The sequence below is a fragment of the Nicotiana tabacum genome, chromosome 23, assembly GCF_000715075.1.
Source record: "Nicotiana tabacum cultivar K326 chromosome 23, ASM71507v2, whole genome shotgun sequence".
In the NCBI taxonomy this organism is placed as follows: Eukaryota; Viridiplantae; Streptophyta; class Magnoliopsida; order Solanales; family Solanaceae; genus Nicotiana; species Nicotiana tabacum.
This window is the reverse complement of record NC_134102.1, coordinates 75,616,300-75,641,428: the sequence shown is the minus strand read 5'-3', so window position 1 is coordinate 75,641,428 and position 25,129 is coordinate 75,616,300. Positions and strand designations below refer to the sequence as shown.

The 25,129-nt window shown below is 35.7% G+C and overlaps 1 protein-coding gene across 1 annotated transcript; it reads left to right on the top strand.

Moving 5' to 3' along the window:
* Positions 1-21,345: 21,345 nt before the first annotated feature.
* Positions 21,346-21,933, top strand: LOC142177223 (uncharacterized). Its single transcript, XM_075245693.1, has one exon. The coding sequence runs from the start codon at positions 21,346-21,348 to the stop codon at positions 21,931-21,933; it is 588 nt and encodes a 195-aa protein (XP_075101794.1).
* The last annotated feature ends 3,196 nt before the right edge of the window (positions 21,934-25,129 follow it).

The following is a 25,129-nucleotide window of genomic DNA, read 5'->3' as shown; positions in this document are numbered from 1 at the left end:
TTAAGGAAAAATCTAAAATTTTGGCCTTCTGGTGTACCTGCGGTCCATTTTCCGCAGAAGCGGAAACTGCACCTGGGGTCATTTTTTCGCAGAAGCGAAAATCGCACCTGCGGTCCATTTCCCGCAGAAGCGGAACCGCAGATGCGGAAATGCTGGACATAACGATAAAATCGGGGTTTAGCCATTTTTACTCATTTTTGATTTTTGAGTCTTGCATTTTGGCGATTCCAAAGTGATTTTTCACGTATTTGAATTAGGTAAGTATTCTATAACCAAAAGTGATTATATTTCATAAATCCTTGTCTATATTCATCATTTATTTCGGATTTAAATAGAAGAAATTGAAATTTTTGTAAAACTTTCCAAAAATAAAAATTTATGATTTGAAGATCCATTTGACATCGGAATTGGATAATTTGTATATGGTTAGACTCGTATCAGAATGAGTGTTCGAATTTCATAAGTTTTTCGAGATTCGAGACGTGGGCCCCACTGTCAAATTTTAAAGTGAATTTTAAATTTTATCCGAAAAATTAGTAAATTCATATGGAATTAATTCATATGATTCGTATTTATTATATCGAATTGTTTGTGATTATATTTGAAGCTTTTGGAGACAAATTTATAAGGAAAAGTTGTGGTCGAGTAATTGATGGAAATTGCAAAGCGAGATAAGTGTCGTGGTTATCCTTGACTTGAGGGAATAGAACCCTTAAATTATTTGTTATGTGAAAAGCATGTGAACGACGTATAGGCAAGGTGACAAGTGTCTATATATCGTCAAATTAATTGTTTGCATAATTATTTGAAAATCCTAAATTGTTTTAATACACGAATTAATTATTATAAAAATTATTTTTCTCCTATTCTTTGTCAAATATTAGTTATTGAATTCCTACAATAATTGCTACATGCTTATTTGATTTATGTGCATTAATTGCTACTTGACATTTAACATATTGAATATTAAACTAATATCTAGCATAATATGTTGGACTTTGAAACTCCTACGTATAAATCTCCAACATATTATGCTAGAATTCTACCACATTATGCTGGAATTTCAAACATAAAAAATTTGAACTCCAGCATATTACATTAAAAAATATTCGAATTTTAACTAAGGGTAAATTTTATTTCACATGAAAAGTGGCTAAAATTTGATCAAATTTAAAACTATGGCTAATTATCAATGGGCAGTTGTAAATCAGACCAACTCCGGTAACAAAGTTTTGAGAAAACAATCTCACACCAAATTTTAAAGCATGCTCGCTAGAATTTCAGCAAGTTATGGTGATTGTCACTTTGTCAGATTTATGACAAAATCCTGACGATCACTAGAATTTTCAGCCACAATGTTAGAAAAATCTAGTGATCGTCAGAATTTTGCCACAAATCTTGAAGGATCACCGGTATTTTTCAGCATTATGGCTGAATTCCTGGTGCTTCAAAATTTTGGTAATTGCATTCTGACCGGCGTGTTTTAAAATTCTAGCCCGGGGCTTATTTTCCCCAAGACTTTTACACCAATTGATATGCAAAATAAGACTCGATTAAATAGAATAATCGAGCGGAGACTTAATAGAAGGTTCAATTGAATGCCATAGATACTTTTTGGGTAGGACGCAATTATATGCATGCCCTTTGTAAATAAAACCAAACATAATTAACGTTGATGCGGAAATTACCAGAGAGAGAATGAAACAATTTCCATATATATACCCCTCAAGAAAACTTCCATGCCTTAAAGTAATCAATAACATCAAATATTTTCAAAGAAAATACTAAGTGTAGCTACAAAATAATAAATTGTTATTTGTCATTGTTTGTTTCATAATTAAATCATTATTATTGTATGCTTGTTGTCTTATAGTTTTATATTAATTGTTGCATTTATTGGGGCAATTTCTTCTATAAGAATTGGTAAATAAATATATTGGAGGAGCGGGCTGTACGCCGCAACAAAATTGATTGAAAAGAATATATTGGGGGATCGGGTTGCACGCCCCAACAAACTTATTTAAAGTCCATATTTGGGGATCGGGTTGCACGCCGCAACAGACTTGATTAAAAGTTTATATTGAGGGATTGGGTTGCGCGCTGTAACAAACTTCATTAAAAGTCCATATTGGTGGATCGGGTTGCACGCCGCAATAGACTTGCTTAAAGTCGATATATATATTGGTGGATCTGGTTGCACGCCGCAACAGACTTGCTTAAAAGTCGATATATATATTGGTGGATCTGGTTGCACGCCGCAACAGAATTGAATATGAATATGAGCGGGTTGCACGCTGCAACGGGAATTGGTTGAAATAATAATTGGATATGATTGCTGAGTTGACTTCAACTATAAGAATGAGTTACCGGATTTATTTCTATTATTGTGGTTATTACTATTATTGCGTACAGGGTAATGTAAGTGACCTGCCTTAGCCTCGTCACTACTTCGTCGAGGTTAGGCTCGGCACTTACCAGTACATGGGGTCGGTTGTACTGATACTACACTCTGCACTTCTTGTGCAGATTTCGGAGTTGGTCCCAGCGACGTACCATAGACTTGCTCGGATTTCAGCTACCCAGAGGAGACTTGAGGTATAAGTGCACGGCGTTCTCAATTTTTAAGCTCCCGTCTACTTACTTTAGCTGTGTATTTTATTCAGACAACTATATTTTATTCAGACCTTTATTTGTATTATTCTAGAAGCTCGTGCAGTTGTGATACCAATTTTGGGATGGTATCTAGACACCGTTATTTTATGAAATTTTCATAACATTTCAGACTTTACTTCCGCATTTAATTTTTTATTATTAATAAATTTAAAAATTGTTTTAAAATGGATAATATTCTAACGTTGGCTTGCCTAGCAAGTAAAATGTTCGGCGCCATCACGGTCCAAAGGTGGGAATTTCGGGTCGTGACAGTTGGTATCAGAGCAATAGGTTACATAGGTCTCACGAGTCACGAGCAAGTTTAGTAGAGTCTAAAGGATCGGTACGGAGATGTCTGTACTTATCTCTCAGAGGCTATGAAGTTTAGGAACAATATCACTTCTTTCTTATTCTGTCGTGCGATATTGATTTAGCTTGAAACATATATCTCGTATTCCTTTGTATCTACTCATGTATGATATTGCGCACTCAGTATCAGTTGTGCGTCGACAGATCGTGATGCCGCAGATGGACTACAAAGGAGCCAGAGATGCTCAAACATTTCCTCAACGTGTGGTTCCAACTGAAGATGCGAACGCATTGAGAGATCACCCAGTGAATCATGGGGGGGGGGGGGGGGGACGTACCTTGGTATCTGGTTGATTTATACGAGCTATGAAGGTTAATATTATGCATCATCGGACATGGTGAACTATGACTCTGCGCCGAGTGGGGGAGTCCACTATCAATGGATGGATTGCAGGGTCATGTGTTATATCAGTTTTGGCTTGAAATGTATATATGTGGTACTAAAAGGTTTCCCAATAATTTACACATGTTTAAGGCCTGAGATTTTGTAGAGAATAAGGTGGGACTTGCGGTATGTCCGCTTACTTAATAATCCTATACTTTAGTACCAAAGGAGTTAGAGAAACAACTTTAAATTTACAGAAGGTCTACTCAGCGTTGACGTTATGGTTGTGAATTTTGGGATGCTTCGGAGGAAGTACAGTGGTTGACGAGATTCTGGACTAAGAATTGTTTGTATGGAGCTCTACTTTTGTGATCATTGTATATAAATAGGGGTAAAGGTTACCCCAAAAAAGAATCTAAGAGTATGTTAAGAAATGGGCCAGCTCAACAGTGTTGAATCAGTATAACAAAAGAAGAAATTGGCCTTGGGAGAGATAATTCTCCACAGATGTCTGTGGCCAGCTTATGAAGAGGGCAGACCAGCCAATGCAACACCGCCCACTTGGCTTAGTTCTCAGAAATGCTTTTGAAAGAGTTTGTTTCCCGGACTCTCCGTAATGTATGGCGCATTGGGTTTGAACGGTTGCGTCAGGTCACCGTGACGGTGTCAGAATATGCCATCAGGTTCAATAAGTTAGCCCGTCATATTCCTACTTTGCTTCTATAGCCAAGGAGCGAGTCCACAGACTCATTAAAGGACTCAATTATGATCGTAAAACTTTGTACGACTTGGGAGCTACAGGTTGATACTTCATTTCCGCTAGTGATAGAAATTGCCAAGATATTAGAACGTGTTCGATGTAAGGAAAAAGGAAACTAAGGAGACCAAGATGTCTCGAGGTTCTAGGGGATTCAGTGGATTCTACTCTGCGAGTATAAATCATTATGGCAGGGGCTCGGGTAGTCGGCCATCCCAGTTCGCACATCGGACTAATCGAGGTGCTCCAGTAAGTTCTTTTAATGCACCACTGATATGAGCACATACTCAGTATGAGCAGCCAAACCCGCAAATGGGTTGTTATGAATGCGGTGATACTAGGCACACCATGATAAAATTGTCCCAAACTTGGGAGAAACATATTTCATCAAAGCACTCAGGCTACGTGCCCCATTGCAGTTACTACACCACCCACACGACCAGTTAAGCGTGGAGGACAAGCGGGTAGAAGGCGTCCTAGAGGTGGAGGCCCAATCGTTGATATATTGTTTTATGGTATGGCGGAGGTCGCTACATCAGATGGTGTCGTTACAGGTACGACCTCAATTTAATATAAAGGAATAATTTCCTTAACTTGATCGAGTTCTGAGTATTGAGACGAGTCCTCTTATTGTGCTCCACTTATGAGTGAGCTTCGTAATTCTATAATCTACTTATATGTTTACTCATGTTGGGAGATTCTATGGAGATAACTACGCCTATCATTCCGTGTTGGTCACTAATAAGAGCTGCGAGGCTAAAGGTGGCTTTATGGCACTCATTTTGGTAAGTTTTGATGTAATTTCCGGATAATTAATTACGAATTATGAATTATATGCCCTACCGGTGTGGGGTTCATTATGTGTTGTGATTTTGTGTAACCGAAATTACTTAAAAGGAGAAAATAGAAATTTTCGATTGGCACAATGTGCATATTACTTGTGATTCAGAACTGAGGATGAGATTCTTGCATTTTAATATAAATTGATATGTTTAAATCGGGCTACGAGCTGCGGTGGAAGTTATATAAGGACGAGATCCTTGTGAGGAAAATTCTTGTATTTAAGTTCTCCCTTATTAAATTAATGTTGTACTATAGCAATAATAGGGAGTCATGCATGTTAGGCCTAATTGAAAATTCTTGTATGAAATTCTCTATGCATACTTGCCAAATTTGTGTTGTAATTATTGAGTTTTAACCTACGAGATAGGTGCCCGCCCAAGTGGCGTTAAATGTGACTCGTTAATTCAGGTAAATAATTATGAGGTATGGTTACCATCAGTTGAAGATTATGGCATCTGATGTCCCTAAGACAGCTTTTCGGACTCGGTATGGGCATTACGAATTCCTAGTGATGTCATTTAGGTTGAAAAATGTCCCAGCAGCATTTATGGATTTGATGAATAGGGTGTTCAAGCCCTATTTGGATTCTTTTGTAGTTGTATTCATTGTTGATATCTTGTTTTACTCCAGCAGTCGAGAGGAGCATGAGCAACATCTTCGGGGTATGTTTCATACTTTGAAGAATAATTAGTTATATGCTAAATTTTCAAAATGTGAGTTTTGGTTAGACTCAGTTACCTTTTGGGGGCATGTTGTATCGACAGAAGACATAAATGTGGATCCTAAGAAGATAGAGGCTGTTCAGAATTGGCCTAGACCTACTTCAATTATAGAGATCCGGATTTTCCTGGGTTTAGCAGGTTATTATCGTCGGTTCGTGGAAGGATTTTCATCTATAGCAAGCCCATTGACCAGACTAACCCAGAAAGTTGTCCCATTCAGATGGTCAGACAAGTGTGAGTTGATCTTTCAGAAGCTCAAGACTACTTTGACTACGGCACCAGTGTTGGTATTACCCACAGGTTCAGGATCGTATAGGGTATATTGTGACGCATCTCACATTGGGCTTGGTGCAGAATTAATACAAGATGGAAGGGTGATTGCATATGCGTCGCGGCAGTTGAAAGTTCACGAAACAAATTATCCTATTCATGACTTAGAATTGGCAGCCATTGTTCATGCGCTGAAGATTTGGAGGCATTACCACTACGGTGTCTCGTGTGAGGTATTTACTGATCATCGTAGCCTTCGATATCTGTTCAAACAAAAATATCTTAATTTGAGGCAGAGAAGATGGTTGGAGTTGTTGAAATACTATGATATCACCATTTTGTATCACCCCAGAAAGGCTAATGTGGTGGCCGATGCTTTGAGTAGAAAGGCTGTGAGTATGGGCAGCCTTGCTTATATTTCGGTTGGTGAGAGACCATTAGTTGTAGATGTCCAGACTTTGGCTAATCAGTTCGTGAGGTTAGATATTTCAGATCCCAGTCGGTTTTTAGCTTGCACAGTCGCTCGGTCTTCTTTATATGAGCGCATCAGAGGACGGCAATATGATGATCCTCATTTACTTTTCCTTAAGGAGACAGTGCGGCACGATGATGCCAAACAGGTTGTTTTGGGGGAATATGAAGTTCTACGATTGTAGGGCCATATTTGTGTACCTAATGTGGATGGGCTTCATGAATTAATTCTGGAAAAGGCCCATAGTTTCAGGTATTCTATTCATCCAAGTGCCGCTAAAATGTATCAAGATTTACGGCAACATTATTGGTGGAGGAGAATGAAGAAGGATATAGTTGCATATGTAGCTCGGTGTCTAAATTGTCCGCAAGTCAAGTACGAGCATCAGAGACCTGGTGGTTTGCTTCAGAAGTTAGAAATTCCTGAGTGGCAATGGGAGCGTATCACTTTGGATTTTGTTGTTGGACTCCCACGGACTCAGAGAAAATTTGACGCAGTTTGGGCCATTGTGGACAGGTTGACCAAGTCAGCACATTTCATTCTAGTGGCAGTTACCTATTCTTCAGAAAGGTTAACTGAAATTTACATTCGTGAGATTGTTTGCCTTCACGGTGTGCCCGTGTCTATTATTTCAGATCAATGTACGCAATTTACCTCACACTTCTGGAGGGCTATACAATGGGAGTTAAGTATGCGGGTTGAGTTGAGTACAACATTTCATCCACAGACAGGCGGACAGTCAGAGCGCACCATTCCGATATTGGAAGATATGCTTCGTGCTTGTGTTATAGACTTTGGAGGTTCTTGGGATCAGTTCTTGCCACTTGCGGAGTTTACTTATAATAATAGCTACCAGTCGAGTATTCAGATGGCTTCATATGGAGCATTATACGGAAGGTGATGTTGTTCGCCAGTTTGCTGGTTTGAACCGGGAGAGACTCGGTTGTTGGGTACCGATTTGGTACAGGATGCCTTGGATAAGGTCAAGATTATTCAGGATCGACTTCGCACAGCTCAGTCTAGGAAAAAGAGTTATGCCGACCGTAAAGTTCGTGATATTGCATTCATGGTTTTAGAAAGAATATTACCCCGGGTTTCACCTATGAAAGGTATAATGAGGTTCGGAAAGAAGGGCAAGTTGAGCCCTAGGTATATCGGACCCTTTGAAATTCTTGAAAGGGTGGGTGAAATAGCCTACAGGCTTGCATTACCACCTTGTTTATCAGTGGTTCATCCGGTGTTCCATGTGTCTATGCTCCAGAAATATCATGGTGATCCGTCCCATGTGTTAAATTTCAGCTCAGTCCAATTGGACAAATATTTGACTTATGAGGAGGAGCCGGTGGCTATTTTAGCCCGGCAGGTCCGATAGTTGCGGTCTAAGAGTTATATTTCAGTTCGGGTGCAATGGAGAGGTCACCCGATAGGGGCATCTACCTGGGAGTCCGAGTAGGACATGTGGAGTAAATATCCACACCTTTTCACTAGCTCAGGTATTTGTTTTTTCTAACTTTGTTCGAGGACGAATGTTTGTTTTAGAGGTGGAGAACGTGATGACCCAAAATGTCATCTTTAAATTTAATAATTAATTCTGTATTCTAAGACCTCGAAAATTACTATTCATCATTCCTCAAATTGCATGCGCAGACCGTATAATTTTTCGGAAAGTTTTTATGTAAAAAATGGACTAAAATATAAAATAGAGCCTTAAAACTCAATTGAGTTGACTTTGGTCAATATTTTAGGCAAACAGATCCGGATCAGTATTTTGACAGTTTTGGTAAGTCCGTATAGTGATTTGGGACTTGGGCATATGCCCGGAATTTAATTTGGAGGTCCCTAACTCAAATTATTGCCATTTAACGGAAACTACAAACTTAAAGGCTAAAGATTTCCAAAGTTGACCACGGATTTGACTTTTTGATATCGGGGTCAGAATTCAATTCCGAAAATTGGAATAACTCTGTTATGTCATTTATGACTTGTGTGCAAAATTTGAAGTCGTTCCGGATTCATTTAACATGTTTCGGCACAAGATTTGTAAATTGAAAATTTTGAAACTCAAAAGTTCGAATCGAGGTGTGATTTGTAATTTTAGCGTTGTTTCATGTTATTTGAGGTCTCGACTAAGTTCATATGATGTTTTAGAACTTGTTAGTATAATTAGTTGAGGTCCCGGGGGGCTCGGGTGGATTCCGGATGGTTAAGGATCAAAATTTGGACTTAAGGAAAAATCTGAAATTTTGGCCTTCTGGTGTAATCGCACCTGCAGTCCATTTTCCACAGAAGAAGAAACTGCACCTGCGGTCAATTTTCCACAGAAGCGGAACCGCAAATGCGGTCAAATTTCCGAAGAAGCGGAAATGTTGGACAGAACACATAAAATCGGATTTTAACCATTTTTACTCATTTTTGAGTTTTGGGTCTCGGATTTTGGCGATTCCAAAGCGATTTTTCACGAATTTAAATTGGGTAAGTATTCTATAACCAAAAGTGATTATATTTCATAAATCCATGTCTATATTAATCATTTATTTAGGATTTAGATGGAAGAAATTGGAATTTTTGTAAAACTTTCCAAAAATAAAAATTTATGATTTGAAGATCCATTTGACATCGGAATTGGATAATTTGTATATGGTTGGACTCGTATCAGAATGAGTGTTCGAATTTCGTAGGTTTTTTCGAGATTCGAGACGTGGGCCCCACTGTCAAATTTTAAAGTGAATTTTAAATTTTATCTGAAAAATTAGTAAATTCATATGGAATTAATTCATATGATTCGTATTTATTATATCGAATTGTTTGTGAATATATTTGAAGCTTTTGGAGACAAATTTAAAAGGAAAAGTTGTGGTCGAGTAATTGATTGAAATTGCAAAGCGAGGTAAGTGTCGTGGTTAACCTTGACTTGAGGGAATAGAACCTTTAAATTATTTGTTATGTGAAAGCATGTGAACGACGTATAGGTGAGGTGACGAGTGTCTATACGTAGTCAAATTAATTGTTTGCATAATTATTTGAAAATCCTAAATTATTTTAATATACAAATTAATTGTTATAAAAATTGTTTCTCTCTTATTCTTTGTCAAATATTAGTTCTTGAACTCCTGCAATAATTGCTACATGCTTATTTGATTTATGTGCATTAATTGCTACTTCACATTTAACATATTAAATATTAAACTACCTATTTTCTCCCTGATTTCTATAATAAATTGCTATTTGTCATTGTTTGTTTCATAATTAAATCATAATTATTGTATGCTTGTTTTCTTATAATTTTATATTAATTGTTGCATTTATTGGGGCAATTTCTTCTATAAAAATTGGTAAATGAATATATTGGGGGAGCGGGCTGCACGCCGCAACAAAATTGATTGAAATGAATATATTGGGGGATCGGGTTGCACGCCCCAACAAACTTATTTAAAGTCCATATTTGGGGATTGGGTTGCACGCCGCAACAGACTTGATTAAAAGTTTATATTGGGGGATTGGGTTGCGCGCCGCAACAAACTTGATTAAAAGTCCATATTGGTGGATCGGGTTACACGCCGCAACAGACTTGCTCAAAAGTCAATATATATATTGGTGGATCTGGTTGCACGCCGCAACAGACTTGATTAAAATAAATATATTGTTGGAGCGGGTTGCACGCCGCAAAAGAATTGAATATGAATATATAGTGGGAGCGGGTTGCACTCTGCAACGAGAATTGATTGAAATAATAATTGGAGATGGTTGCTGAGTTGACTTCAACTATAAGAATGAGTTACCTGATTTATTTCTATTATTGTTGTTAATACTATTATTGGGTACAGGGTAATGTAAGTGACCTGCCTTAGCCTCGTCACTATTTCGTCGAGGTTAAGCTCGACACTTACCAGTATATGGGGTCGGTTGTACTGATACTACACTCTGCACTTCTTGTGCAGATTTCGGAGTTGGTCCCAGCGGCGTACCATAGACTTGCTCGGATTTCAGCTACCCAGAGGAGACTTGAGGTATAACTGCACGGCGCCCGCAGTTCTGAAGTCTCCGTCTACTTACTTTAGCTGTGTATTTTATTCAGACAGCTCTATTTTATTCAGACCTTTATTTGTATTATTCTAGAAATTCGTGCACTTGTGACACCAATTCTGGGATGGTATCTAGACACCGTTATTTTATGGAATTTTTACAATATTTCAGACTTTATTTCCGTATTTAATTCTTTGTTATTAATAAATATAAAATTTATTTTAAAATGAATAATATTATTCTAACATTGGCTTGCCTAGCAAGTAAAATGTTAGGCGCCATCACGGACCAAAGGTGGGAATTTCGGGTTATGACATTTTATTTCATGGAAAATAACCGACCAAAGTTGGTCGGTTATTAGGTCAAATATGGTCAAACTTTTGAATCACTTTAATATTTACTATCTAAATAATATAAATATAATCCGTCAATACTTTATTTTGTAATACAAATAATGAATACACTAACATATACTATAACAAACTATATATAGTTAAAGTAGTACAACGAAGTGTGTGTGTATATATATATATATATATATATATATATATATATATATATATATAGAGATAGCCGCATATATTTAAGAACACGAAGCGCTAGGGCCACAGGGTCGGGTTCTTTTGGGGATAGACTTGTGAAGAAGCAATAATCTAATTAGTATATATAATTAATCATCATCAAATATATCTACTTGTAAATTGATTCATTGTCTTATAACTTACTTAGATGTATAGATGAATATTAAAAACAAAACGGTTCGACCTATATCGATGAATATTAAAAACAAAACATCTCGACCTATATCGATTAATCTATGTCATGCATTATTAGTGATGAATAAATGAAATATAGAAGAATTAATACTAAACATCTTTTACATGTATATATATATATATATATATAGATCATAAATTAAAGAAACGAAATAAGTTATTAGCATTAAGTAAACGAGTTAATAGGTCAAACATGGTCAAACTTTTAAATCACATTAATATTTACTATCTAAATAATATAAATGTAATCCGTTAACACTTTATTTTGTAATACAAATAATGAATACACTAACATATACTATAACATGCGATATATAGTTAAAGTAGTACAACGAAGTATATGTGTGTGTGTATATATATACACTATAACAAGCTATATATAGTTAATATACACACACACACACACTTTGTTGTACTACATTAACTATATATAGCTTGTTATAGTATATGTTAGTATATTCATATATATATATATATATATATATATATATATATTATAGGTATAGCCGCATATATATAAGAACATGAAGCTCTAGGGCCACAGGGTCGGGTTCTTTTGGGGATAGACTTGTGAAGAAGGAATAATCTAATTAGTATATATAATTGATCATCATCAAATATATCTATTTGTAAATTGATTCATCGACTTATAACTTATTTAGATGCATCGATGAATATTAAAAACAAAACGTTTCAAATAATAGGTCAAACAACTAAACATATTTAAAATAGAATAATATTGGTTTATCAATTGATACATTTTTCGTACGTAGTAATGTATGTGATTGATCCTCAATTATAATAAAGCGTGTGTGTGTGTGTGAAATTACTCATATATTTAATTATAACTTAGAAAATAAACTTAGATAGATGCTATTATAATTTATTAAAAGTAATTAGTTAATATAATTATTTATAAAGATTATGCTTATAGTTTATAATTATTTATAATAAATATATATGTGAATAAAATAAATACTTATAGTTTATAATAAATTTTTTATAGTTTATAATATTTTAAGAAATAAAAACACAAAAAAACAATTAGTTTTTTCTAAAAAAAATAACTGACCAAAGCTGGTCGGTTAATAGTCAAACAGTCAAACACTTAGTGTACCGACCAAAGATGGTCGGTTAATAGTCAAACAGTCAAACACTTAGTGTATAGACCAAAATTACCGACCAACTTTGGTCGGTAATTCTAATTTTAGATCTGAAAACGGGATTTCCCCGTCATTTCTCTTACTCTCTTCACAAAATTTTCATACTCCTCACTCTCTTCTCCCTCACACACACAACACCCTTCCCCCTCTCCTTCTCTATTTCCCTCACACAAATCCCATTCCCCACCCCACGTAGCCACTGCCCCATGTCGCCACTCCCCTGTCGTCATCGCTGCCACTAACTCCACCATTGCCGCCCCTCCTTCTCCACCTCCTAAAAATTCTAGGTTTGAATTACAACCTATATCTTTTTTGTATAAATTTAATATTCTGTTAATTAGTTATGAATTAGTTAATTAGTTTTTAAATTGATTGTTTAGCTTTGCATTTTATTGAAATCTAGGGTTCAGGTCTTTTTTTAATTGAATTAAATTTAATTGATTACATATGGTGTAAATTGATTGTTTAAGTTTGTATTGCCTTGAACCTTTTGGATATGAATTGAACTTTTAGGATATAAATTGAACTTTTAGTTTATGTTTAAACTCTTAGGATATGAATTGAATTGAGTTTTTAGGATTTGTTCATGTGAATTAAACTTTTAGGGTATGAGTTGAACTTTTTGGATATGAATTGAACTTTTTGGTTATGAATTAAACTTTTAGGATATAAATTGAACTTTTAGTTTATGTTTAAACACTTAGGATATGAATTTTATTGAGTTTTTAGGATTTGTTCTTGTGAATTGAACTTTAGGGTATGGGTTGAACTTTTAGGATATGAAATGAACTTTTTGGATATGAATTGAACTTTTAGGATATAAATTAAACTTTTTGGATATGAATTGAACTTTTAGGATATAAATTGAACTTTTAGTCTATGTTTAAACTCTTAGGATATTTACTATAATTTAATTTTGGTGTCATTAGGAAAAATTAATTATCTTCATTAACTAAAAAAGATTTAATTAATTTCTAATTGTAGAATAAATTAATTTATTCTTGTTTTAATTGTATAGATGGAACATCATACTTGGATGTACAATAGAAATTATCCTAATCGACGAGGATTGCGGCAGGATTTTGTAGAAGGGGTTGATGACTTTATTAGACATGCAATGTCACTTTCACCATACCAAATTGAAGGAGTAATTAGGTGCCCTTGTGTGCAAAATGTGAGGTCAATCGGACGTGATCTGATAGGTTCCGGCGTCGTTTGTAGAAATTGGAAGTTTCAAAGTTCATTAGGCTTGAATCTATGTGTGATTCGTATTTTTAGTATTGTTGGATGTGATTTGAAGACTAAACTATATTGCATCAGTTCTTTTTGGAAAATTGAAACTTATATAAAACCTATTTTTTTCCTACAATTATCTTGTAACATATAATACCACTGAAATCTTCACAGCAATCGTCTCCTTGTTGTATAACATTTTCTTGTTGAATGAGAGATTGTATTTTTGTAGTCTCCTTCTCCTCATTTAAATTCTCTCCAGGAATGCCAACTTTAGTATCCTATTTTGGAGAGTCCACATGTATAGTTTCCTTCTTTGTTACAATAAATGTGTACAACTTAAGACAATTGTAGATATTTTGTAATAAACATTAACAACACTGTAGATAAATTGTAGTTTAATTGTAGTAAATTTAGTGAAATGTTGTCCTGCAGATGATATGCAAAATGTAATGTGAAATATGATGATAAAATGTACTAAATCATACCTGCATTTTTTTCATCCAATGCCCCTTGAAATTGGGAAGATAAGTCAACACCTATAGGAACATTTTCCTCAATTTGAGTGGCATTCATATGTCATGTATCTAAGAAAACCATTAGAAATATAATGTAGATTATTTGTTGGTAATTTAGGCGATATGTAGATATATTATAAATATAATGTAGATATAATGTTAATATAATGTAGATACGTGTTTAATTGCTGCTGGGCAACACTGGTTTAGCACTACTGCCCGGAATGTCTTGATTGTTCTTTTCTTTGTAATGCTCATAATTTTTTGTAGAACTGCCAGTAAGCTGCAAGCAGAATTTGTTAGGCTATATACTTTATGAATGATAATAGGAACTTAGACATAGTAAAAATTGTTGTCCAAAATGAATATATTTCGAATGAAACCTTAGCATCAATGTTATCCTTTTAACTATTTATTGCCTGTAAAACAGAGTTGATGGAATCATTGAGTAGCAGTCGAATGCTACCTAATTCTTCAAAAACCTCTTTTTTGAAAGTTCCAAGATCTAAACCAACCTACATATTAAAATAGAAAGAGTTAACGAAATAATTTGCATAACATAAATTAAAGAAACCCTCTAGGATTTTATACCTCTTTCTTGAAGGTTCTAAGGTCTGAACCCACCTACATATTAAAATAGAAAGAGTTAACAAAATAATTTGCATAACATATATTAAAGAAACCGTCTAGGATTATGTATAGATGTTACCTTATCAACATCTTTTCTTAATTTTTTTATTTGTTTCACAATATCTTGCTTGTCATCTATTCCCATTGCATGCTTATGTCTTGATGGAGATGGAGCATATGTCGGATGCTCGCCTTTTGTATCAGCTTCTTCAAGGATGTATTCAACTTTATCTGACAAATTCATTCTTAAAAGATCTTCTGGTGCTTCAATTATGTTGGTGAACTGAGCGGAAAAAAATGTGAGGGACCTAGTCATAATATGTATAAAATGTGTAGATAATTTGTATTAAATTGGCTGTCCAAAAGTGAAAATTATTTACCTTGATCCATGATGGTTTGATCATTCTATCTTCCAATATAGATAACCGTATCGTGTCCTTATTAGCTGTCCAGTTAAGTATGCGTGGGATCGAGTTACCAACCCTTGTAGCTATATCCGTGTTGACTCTAGAGCAACACTCATACAACCTTATTTGTATAGCTAGTGCAAAACCTCGAATGACATAAAAATGCACAGAAGGGTTGAGCTTGTGCCTAATGGACTGAAACAATTGTGTATAAGATTCGATACCCTATGCGTAGTACGCATACTGCCCCGAGTCCATCAATTAGAACCTAAAATGGTCTATCAAACCTAAATTATCTTTGTCTGAAGGATAGAGAAAGAATTCTATCAGATAGAGAATAGATAGTTTGACTGCATCCTCATCGTTCACCCAGCTACGGCTGGGTACAATTTGTTTTAAGTATGACTTCTCAACCTTTTTCTTGTTCGGAAAATAGTTCTTCATTATGTTACTGTCATACTTAGTTGTGTAACCAAAGTCTGTTACTTCTGTAAAATATCTAAGGCCACTGATCAGGGCGAACTCTCTCAACCCAAAGTTCAGCCTCTCACCCTTTATCTCTGCTGTAAAAAAGTCGGAACCAGATGCGTTCAATTCATACTTCATGAGAAGGTGAATTGCCTGATGTTGGATACATATTTTGGGTAAGGAAAGAAAATGCCCAAAACATGTCTTTTTAAACAACTTTATCCCATTTTCAGACAGTAAATCCTTGATTTGGCCAGGAATATCAGGGTCGGATAATGTCTAGAACCTAGTGATGCCATAATTAACATCATGTGGTATAAAAAATGTTCGATTCTGTACCAAAATAAACAATTCAAAACTAGAAAATAAAATAACTATATTTCTACTACATTTTAGCTACAATCAGAAAAATATTAATACATTGCATACAGGTAAGTTTCAACATTAGTAAACATATATAACAACTGACTACATTGAAGCTACAAATGCACTAATAAAATTATGTTTAGAGCAAGAAATTAGAAATTAAGAACTAGACATAATATATACAATTTCTCTACAGTAAATGAAACTAACATCTACAAAATAGAGCAAATAATAACCAATAAAACTAACTAAATCATGTAGTACACTCCCTAACTAAATAATTTTGAATAATATACAAGAAACCTACAATTTAGAAGGGAATATAGAAAAATTGTTAAGCTATAACAAATCTACATAATGTAGACAAAATTTCTACAAATACAAAAAAATAAAAATTATGTATGTTCATGAGAATGAGAACAAGTTTTTAAACTTTAAAAAAAACAATGGAACTACTAAAATTTTACCTTCTCAAATGACTGTTGGGTATAGTTTTAGCTTATTTTTGAACCTTCTTCTTTTTTGAAGGTTTAAAAGTAGGAGAAACTCTGATTTATTTTTGCAACTTTTGTGATAACTTCTTCTTTGACGAAATCATCATCGGAAGCAATTTCTTTGCCCTTCCACTTTACAGATTTACCAGATGTCGAGGCTTTACCAGCATCCCTATCATGCTTATGTTTTGTTTGAGCTTTTGCCCTAGCTTCACAAGGGGAAAGCTTGGGCTTTGACTCTGGTTTTGCATGTGCCGAATTTAAAACTTTTTGGGTGAATCCTGTAAGATAAAACCCAAATCAAAAGTAGGAATATCATATACTTTAGCTTTTTTAGGGCTAATCTTCAAAAGTGCTTTCTTCATTATTGAAAGTTAAGGAAAAATTTAAGCAACTACAATTTGGGTTAGGATTTAGAGCTGGAATCTGTAAAGAACGAGAGAAATTTTTGAAGAAGAGTGAAAACGGGCGTTAATGGAGGGAAATATTGAAGAAACGTGGGGGGTATGGAGAGAGAAACGTGGGGGAGTGGGATATGTACGTTTGAGTGATTATAGGAGTTAATTTATTCTCATTAAATTCCTAAAATGTACATAATTGGTAATTTATATATGACTATGTAATTAAATTAAAACTTGAGTAGGGAGGGTAATAAAGTTTCAAATAATGTATAGGAATGTAAAAATTCCTATAAAAATTGTGGACCAAGTCCACCCTACTGTACAAAAGGCAGCAGTAGAATATGGGTCTGTAGCGATCACTTTGTAAAAGGAGTTGGGGATGTCAATACAAAACATTTAGCTTGATAAGTTCGCCGGAAAGAAATAAATGCAGTATCACCAACATGATTTAAGAGGGTATTGAGCAGAAGAGATGAGCTTCTCTTAGCCAAGCTTCAATCGAAGGCAGTTTAACATGACAACAACCACAAAATTATATATTTCCATTTCAAGTCTTTAAAGTAATTCATAGGATCTCCTTGTGATTTTTATTACTCTCTGAAATTGCGTATGAATATTTGAGAATTATTTGGTAGTATTTCGATCTAGATGATGAGATTACGCCATCACTACTAGAAATTCGGACAAAATCGTCCAAAAAATCCGATCAAAGTTGGTCGATAATGGCCAATAACCGTCCAAAACGTGACTATTTAAGTGTGAACAGTATTTTGAAGGTTGGAAAGGCGTACCGACCAAAGTTGGTCGGAAATTACCGACCAACTTTGGTCGGTCAGTTAAATTCAAAAAAACAATTATTGCCGAAAAAATCGACCAAAATTGGTCGGTTTTTCCGACCAAAGTTGGTCGGTATTTTAATTATGTAATTAAAAAATGCACCATCTGGGAATCAAACTGGGGTCTGTACTGTGGCGGGATACTATTCTACCACTAGACCATTGGTGCATTTCGTTTTAAGACTGTCTTTTATTTCATTTATACTCTTTAATTGTATTTTCGCACGAAAATAACCGACCAAAGTTGGTCGGTTTTATTAAAAAATAATATTACCAACCAAAGTTGGTCGGTTTTTTAAAATGACCGGCCGAATTAACCGACCGATATTGGTCGATTTTTTTAATATTAAATTTAATTTATTTTAAATAAAAAACCGACCAAAGTTGGTCGGTTTCTTGAAAAATAAATTTCGCGGGACTCAAAAATAGTTTCCCGCATTTTTGCACCAAAGAAAACCGACCAAAGTTGGTCGGTTTCGTAAAAAAATATTTAAAAATAAAATATTTTGAAAAATCGAACCATTTTGATCGGATTTTTGGCCGGTTTTTGCCATGGTCGACTTTTGCCCAATTTCTAGTACTGCATGGATATGATTCAATTGGAAGAATTCAAACTTGAAAATTGTGAGAACCCTAAGCCATAAATTGGAAAATTCAGAAATTATTGACTTTGCATCTTGTGTTTTATGTGTCTGTGATTAGACGATACTTTCATGATAAGAGTCATTATTCAGTCCAAGAAAGTGAACTAACTAATGAGAAAGGTCCAATATCTATTCTTAATAGACAAGTGCGGTGATAAAGGTCGAAGAAGATTACTTAAGTGGAAGTGTCTCTACGTCACGACCCAATTTAGGACAGTGACCGGCGCTTAGGAGCAAATGCTCCCAAGTAAGCCTTATTGGTATTTTACAGAAAAACGGATAAAGTTTTCCTTATTTTTGGACTATCCAAAAAACAAATTTATGTCTCAAAATTAACAACCAACCATCCATAAAAACTGTTCTATGTCTTTATCTAAAGCTCTGGCGAAAATAGGAGATTTATAGGAGACTAGAGAGAGAAACCTTCTTATGGCTGCGCCGGCCGGTGACCAGCCTGTTTCGACGGCTGGTCAGCCTACTCCCAATCCCATAACAACTTATAGTCCTATTACTTAGACTTTAGATTATATAAATATCCTTAAACCTAATGCATTGAATGCTGCCATGCATACGTCGACGTCCAGTTCAAAAGGTGTCGAGCTAATCCCCATGAAACTTGTTACTTACCTTCATGGGCAGCCATTAATCAAGTGGACTGAAGCAGAAGTGGAAAGACTAAACATTATTGAGGGACTGCAATATGCAGTACTTGGAAAATTTTCATATGGTTGGCCAGACTTGCAAGAGATAAGTCGCATTCTTCCTACTCAATGTAGTATAAAAGGTGAGTGTAATATTGGTTTGCTTAGAGATCGTCATATGTTAATTAGGTTAACATTTCTTGAGGACTATGCTAATCTGACCGCTAAAGGTGCATATTATTTGAAAGCTAAGGATGGTTATGAATACCAAATGCGATCTTTAATCTTTGATACTAAGTTTAAACCTGGTGAAGAGACACCTAAGGTAATGGCATAGATTTCTTTTCCAAATTTGCTGCCTACTTTCTTTGTGTAGGAGTGTTTGTTCTCATTGGCATCAGCTGTGGGTGTCCCATTACACTTAGATATGGCTACTGTAAATAAGACAAGGCCAATTTGTGCAAGGGTTACGGTCCAGGTGGATCTATTAGATGAGCTGCCCAAAAGAGTGAGAATAGATATCAAAGATGAAGATAATGGTACTGTTAGAACTGAATGGGTGAAGGTCCAATATGACTATATACCAAAGTACTGTAAGGAGTGCAAGCTGCAAGGTCATGATGAGGAAACATGTTGGAGGTTGCATCCAAAATTATTTGTGAAAGTTGATAGAGAGAAACAAGCTCCTACTGCTAAGGGTACAGATTAGAACTCTCAGAAGAATCCAATTATGATCCTATCTAGTGGGAAAATGGTTAGGAATGTTGGAGAACAATGGAAAGAAGTTAGGGATAATTGAGTGAGGAAAGGTCAAGGTACCTCAGGGATTAAGATGGTTCCAATTACTACTACTCATGTTACTACTGTTCCTGCTTAACAAATTCAGACTACAAATACGTTTGCTGCATTGGAGAATGAAGAAGATGAGACAAATGAGAATAATCAACTAGCATTAGTGAATACCAACAATGTTCAGAACAATCCAAATCCTATTTCTAAGGAAACTGGGAGAAGTTTAAACCCTGCAGCACCTATGTTTACTCCTAGTTCAACAGGGATTGAGGCCGCCAAGAGGCTACTGTTACAAAGGAAGACAATCATGATGTGGAGAAGGGACAGGAAACAGTGAAAGAAACTACAGCTCAATGGGTTAGTAGAACTTTTGGAGCCAACAATGTCATCACAGGAAATTGATTCTGAGGCACTAGCTGAGCAGGAAATGTTGAAGAAAAAAATCAATTTTTCAGGTGGAAGGTTATGGTGTGATCAGACAGAGGAGGATTCAGATGAAGGAGATTTATCTTAAGGATATGAGGAGGAAGATAATGCTACATTGGAAACTGATGATGAGCCATAAGGTGAAGAAATAAGTGTGAATGGAAAGACTAACAAGGATGATGTACAAACAGATGAGAAGATTACAAAAATTAATGACACTTCAGTTGAGGTGGAAGTTTCAGACTCTTCTATACATAAAATACCAATGAATGAATCAATTGATCTTGGAGATCCTGGTGGAGGTGAGAAGCAGCAAATTGCAGATAAGGAGAACAAAAATCAAACTCACGAGCAGTTGGAACTGATAGGCATAATGAAGTCATTACAAGTCCAAATGTTGCTGAACAAATGATCAAAGAAACTACAAGTAGATCTGCAACAAAAACTTTTATTCCTAAGCTAAATAATAATCAGATTGTGGCACTCGAATAATAGAAAGAAATGGAGGACAATTCTGGAGGTAAGGGAAGAGATTTAGATGCAGAATCAACATATCAAAATTTCAGGAATGTTTCTAGACAAGGGGATTTATCACCTATACACATGGAGAAAGGTATAGAAAAAAGAGGTAAATGAGCTGCTAGAGGCAGAAAAAAGTAGGTCAAGGAGGTTCATAGTGTGTAGCCACCTGGGGTCCAAACACGGAGAACTGTTTCTAAATCCATCAATTAGAGATGAATGCTCTTATATGGAATATTAGATCAGTTAATACTCAAGGAGCTTTTAAAAGGCTCATCACAATGCAAATAAAATTTCATTTTCATTTTATTGGGATCATGGAACCAATGCAACAGCCAAGGAAGTTAGAGAAGTACAGAAGGCAGATTGGATTTGCACGGGCAATTGTGAATACCTCTAAAAGGATTTGGGCTTTTATTGATGAAAGATTTAATGTAACAGTAGTGATTGATATGGTGCAATATTTAACTTTGAAGTTATATGATACTAAAGATCACAAAGAGTTCATTCTTACTCTTATTTATGCTAAGTGTGATCACATTGAAAGAATTGAGCTTTGGGATTCTTTGCATTATTGGGCTCGAGATATGACTACACCATGGCTAGTGGGGTTGATTTGAATGTTATTTGGGATGAAGAAGAGAAATTTGGAGGGCTACCAGTTTCACTAAATGAAGAAAATGACTTCAGGCACTGTATGAACACTTATAATCTTACTGATATGGGCTTTAAAGGAAGTATATATACTTGGTGGAATGGAAGAGCTGAAGAAGATTGCATTTTCAAGAGATTAGATCGAGTGTTTGCAAACATGGAGCTACAACAGTTATGGCCAGGATTGGAGATCACTCATTTGTCTAAGATTGGGTCAGACCATTGTCCTTTGTTACTTACATATAATCCAGATTCAGTACCAATTAAGAAAAGCTTCAGATTTCTTAAGTTCTGGACAGAACATGAGTCGTATAAGATAGTGGTGAAGGAGAATTGGCAAGCAGATTTTCATGCAAATCCATTCATTCTTTTCAATCACAAGATTAAGAGATTAAAGAAGGCATTATCCACATGGAGTAGGGCAACATTTGGTGATATTTTTCAGAAGATAGATAGTCTGGAGGAAGTTGTTAGAGTGCATGAAGTACAGTTTGAACTAAATCCTATGCGGCAAAATAGGGAGAGGCTTTAAAAGGTCCAGGCAGAGTTGATCAAATATCTAACATTAGAGGAGAAGTTCTGGAAACAGAAATCTAGAATGACATGGTTCAATGATGGAGATAGAAATACCAAGTTCTTTCATGCACACGTAAATAGGAAGAGAAAGAGATTGCAATTGAAAAGAATCCAAAAACAGTGATGGTTCCTAGATTAAAGATAATGAGGCAGTGGCTGATGAGGCTGTGAAGTTTTTTCAAGCATAGTTTCATGAAGATGTAGTTCCTTCAGAATTTGGAATCATTGATCATGTACCTCACATGGTGGATATGGAGCAGAATCAAGAAGTATTAAGGCAGCCTACTAGAGAAGAGGTGAAGTAGGCAGTGTATCGGCTAAATGGTGACAATACTGGAGGGCCGGATGGATTCAATGGTAGCTTCTTTCACTCTTGCTGGGACATTGTTGGAGATAATGTGGTGGAGATAGTGAAGGTATTTGTTAATGGGCAGGAACTACCTAGGTTTATCACTCACAAAAACCTAGTTCTATTACCTAAGAAGAAGGAAGTGCACACCTTTTCTGATATGCGACCTTTAAGTCTCAGTAACTTCATAAATAAAGTGTTCTCCAGAGTCATATATGACAGGTTAGTTGGCCTTCTACCTAATCTAATCTCGGATGAACAGACTGGATTTGTGAAAGGTATAAGCTTTGTGGAGAATGTTCTATTGACTCAGGAAATTATCACTGATATCAGATTGAGAACTAAGGTAGGTCTTAATGTTGTAATCAAGCTGGATTTGACTAAGGCGTATGACAGACTTTCATGGACATTTCTAACCAAAATGTTGAGGAAGATGGGCTTTGCTGAGAGGTTCATTGGCTGGGTGTTTGGAATCATATCAAACAATTGGTATTCAGTGCTTATCAATGGGCAACCGCATGGATTTTTCAAGTCTACAAGAGGAGTTAAGCAGGGAGATCCTCTATCTCCTGCACTTTTCATCTTAGCAGTTGAGGCAATGTCAAGAGGATTGAATGCTCTCCATTTGAATCTATACTTTTTGTGGATTTGGTTTGCCAAAGTGGAGTTCTAATATCAAACATTTGGCGTATGCAGATGACACTATAATATTCTCTTCTTAATGTGAAATTTCATTAAGATTAATCATGGAAGTTTGAACAGATTATGAAGCAGCATCAGGTTAGTTAATTAATAAAATCAAATTTGCCGTGTATATGCATCATCTCACAAATGAAGAAGTAGTGAGGAAGGTGGAAAGGATTATTGGGATTACTAGGTAGGATTTTCCATTCAATTACTTGAGATATCCAATATTTTATGCTAGAAGAAAGATGGAATTTTATCAAGGACTCATGAACAAGGTGTTGAATAAAATGCAGTCATGGAAGGGCAAGCTTTTATCTATAGGAGGCAGGGCAGTATTGATATCACATATGTTACAAAACATGCCTATTCACCTGTTGTCAACAGTTAATACACCAACATCTGTGATCAACAAACTTCATAAACTCATGGCAAGACTTTTTTGGAGTAATTCGATTGAGGGTGGAAGCAGACACTGGGATTCTTGGGACACATTATGTTTTCCACAAGAAGAAGGGGGAATAGGATTTAGATCACTCCATGATGTGTCTAAAGCATTATTTTACAAGCTATGGTGGAATTTTCATACTAAACCATCCTTATGGAGCTCATTCATGAGCCAAAAATATTGCAAGAAGATGAATTCTATTGTAGTTCCTTGGAGAAAAAATGGTTCTCATGTTTGGAGAAAAATGATAAAATACAGGGATCATATTGAGCACCAAATAGCATGGCAATCAAAGATGAGATCCTCCTTGTTTTGGTTTGAGAATTAGACTGAATTAGGGGCCCTCTATTTCATCACTCCACCAGATTTCTTCTGCGATGAATCTGTCCAGAATGTTTGGGAAGTAGTTCGAAGTGGAGCATGGGATGATCATAGGTTAAGGATGTTGTTGCCTGAAGATTTGGCTAATCATATTATTTAGAACATCAAGCCTCCTATTGATAATATGGTAATGGACAAGCCATATTAGATGCTCGAAACAAGGGGAGAGTTTAGTGTTAAATCTGCATGGGAATATGTCAAGAAGAGGAAGGAACCCTGCAATGCATATAGGATGATTTGGGTGAAGGGACTGCCTTTCAAAGTGTCATTCTTTATGTGGAAAGTGTGGAAGAATAAGCTGCCCTTAGATGATTTTTTCAAAATGCTAGGATATTTAATGGCTTCTAGGTATTGGTGTTGTGTGCAACCTCTGGAGGAAACACTACTACACTTATTTTTCAAGTCATATGCTGCCAGGAAAGTATGGTACTATTTTCTTTCATGTGCAGGTATAAATGTTGAAGGACTGACTTTGCACCAAGCTGTGGTGAAGTGTTGGAAAACACAGGTGATTCCAAGACAACAACTAATAATGCAGGCTCTACCATCGATCATTGTGTGGGAATTATAGAAAAGGAGAAACTGCTACAAATATGGAGATGCAGTATCAATGAATAGGGTCATCTATCAGGTATCAACCACTCTTCGATATCTGGTAAAGGTCAGAGAGCCTAGCCTTCAAAATGTCCCACATAAATGGACATATTTGATTCATATGATGGAGCAATATACTCCTAAACTGAAGTACACGAAGGTATTGTGGGAGCTTCCAGAGCATGGATGGATAAAAGTTAACACAGATAGAGCATCGAGGGGCAATACAGGTAGGAGTTCTTTTGGATATGTATTGAGGAATGAAGAAGGAAATGTTGTGTATGCATGTGGCAAGGAAATACCAGAAGGGACAAACACAGAAGCTGAGGTGAGAGCCATCTTAGAAGCATTGAAATACTGTGTGGAGCATTAATATATTCTTATTGATTTGCATACTTATTCAATGCTTGTTAAGAATGTAATTCAAGGGAAATGGAGTACACCATGGTCTGTGACTGTGTATGTTGAGGAGATACGGGAGTTGATGGGGAGATGTCATTTGAAAATCTCACATACACTCAGAGAAGATAACCAGTTGGCAATTTACACCATGGTCTGTGACTGTGTATGTTGAGAAGATAAGGGAGTTGATGGGGAGATGTCATTTTAAAATCTCACATACACTCAAAGAAGATAACCAGTTGGCAAATCACATTGCCAACTATGCTCTGAATAATGGACCTATGGAATGTAGCA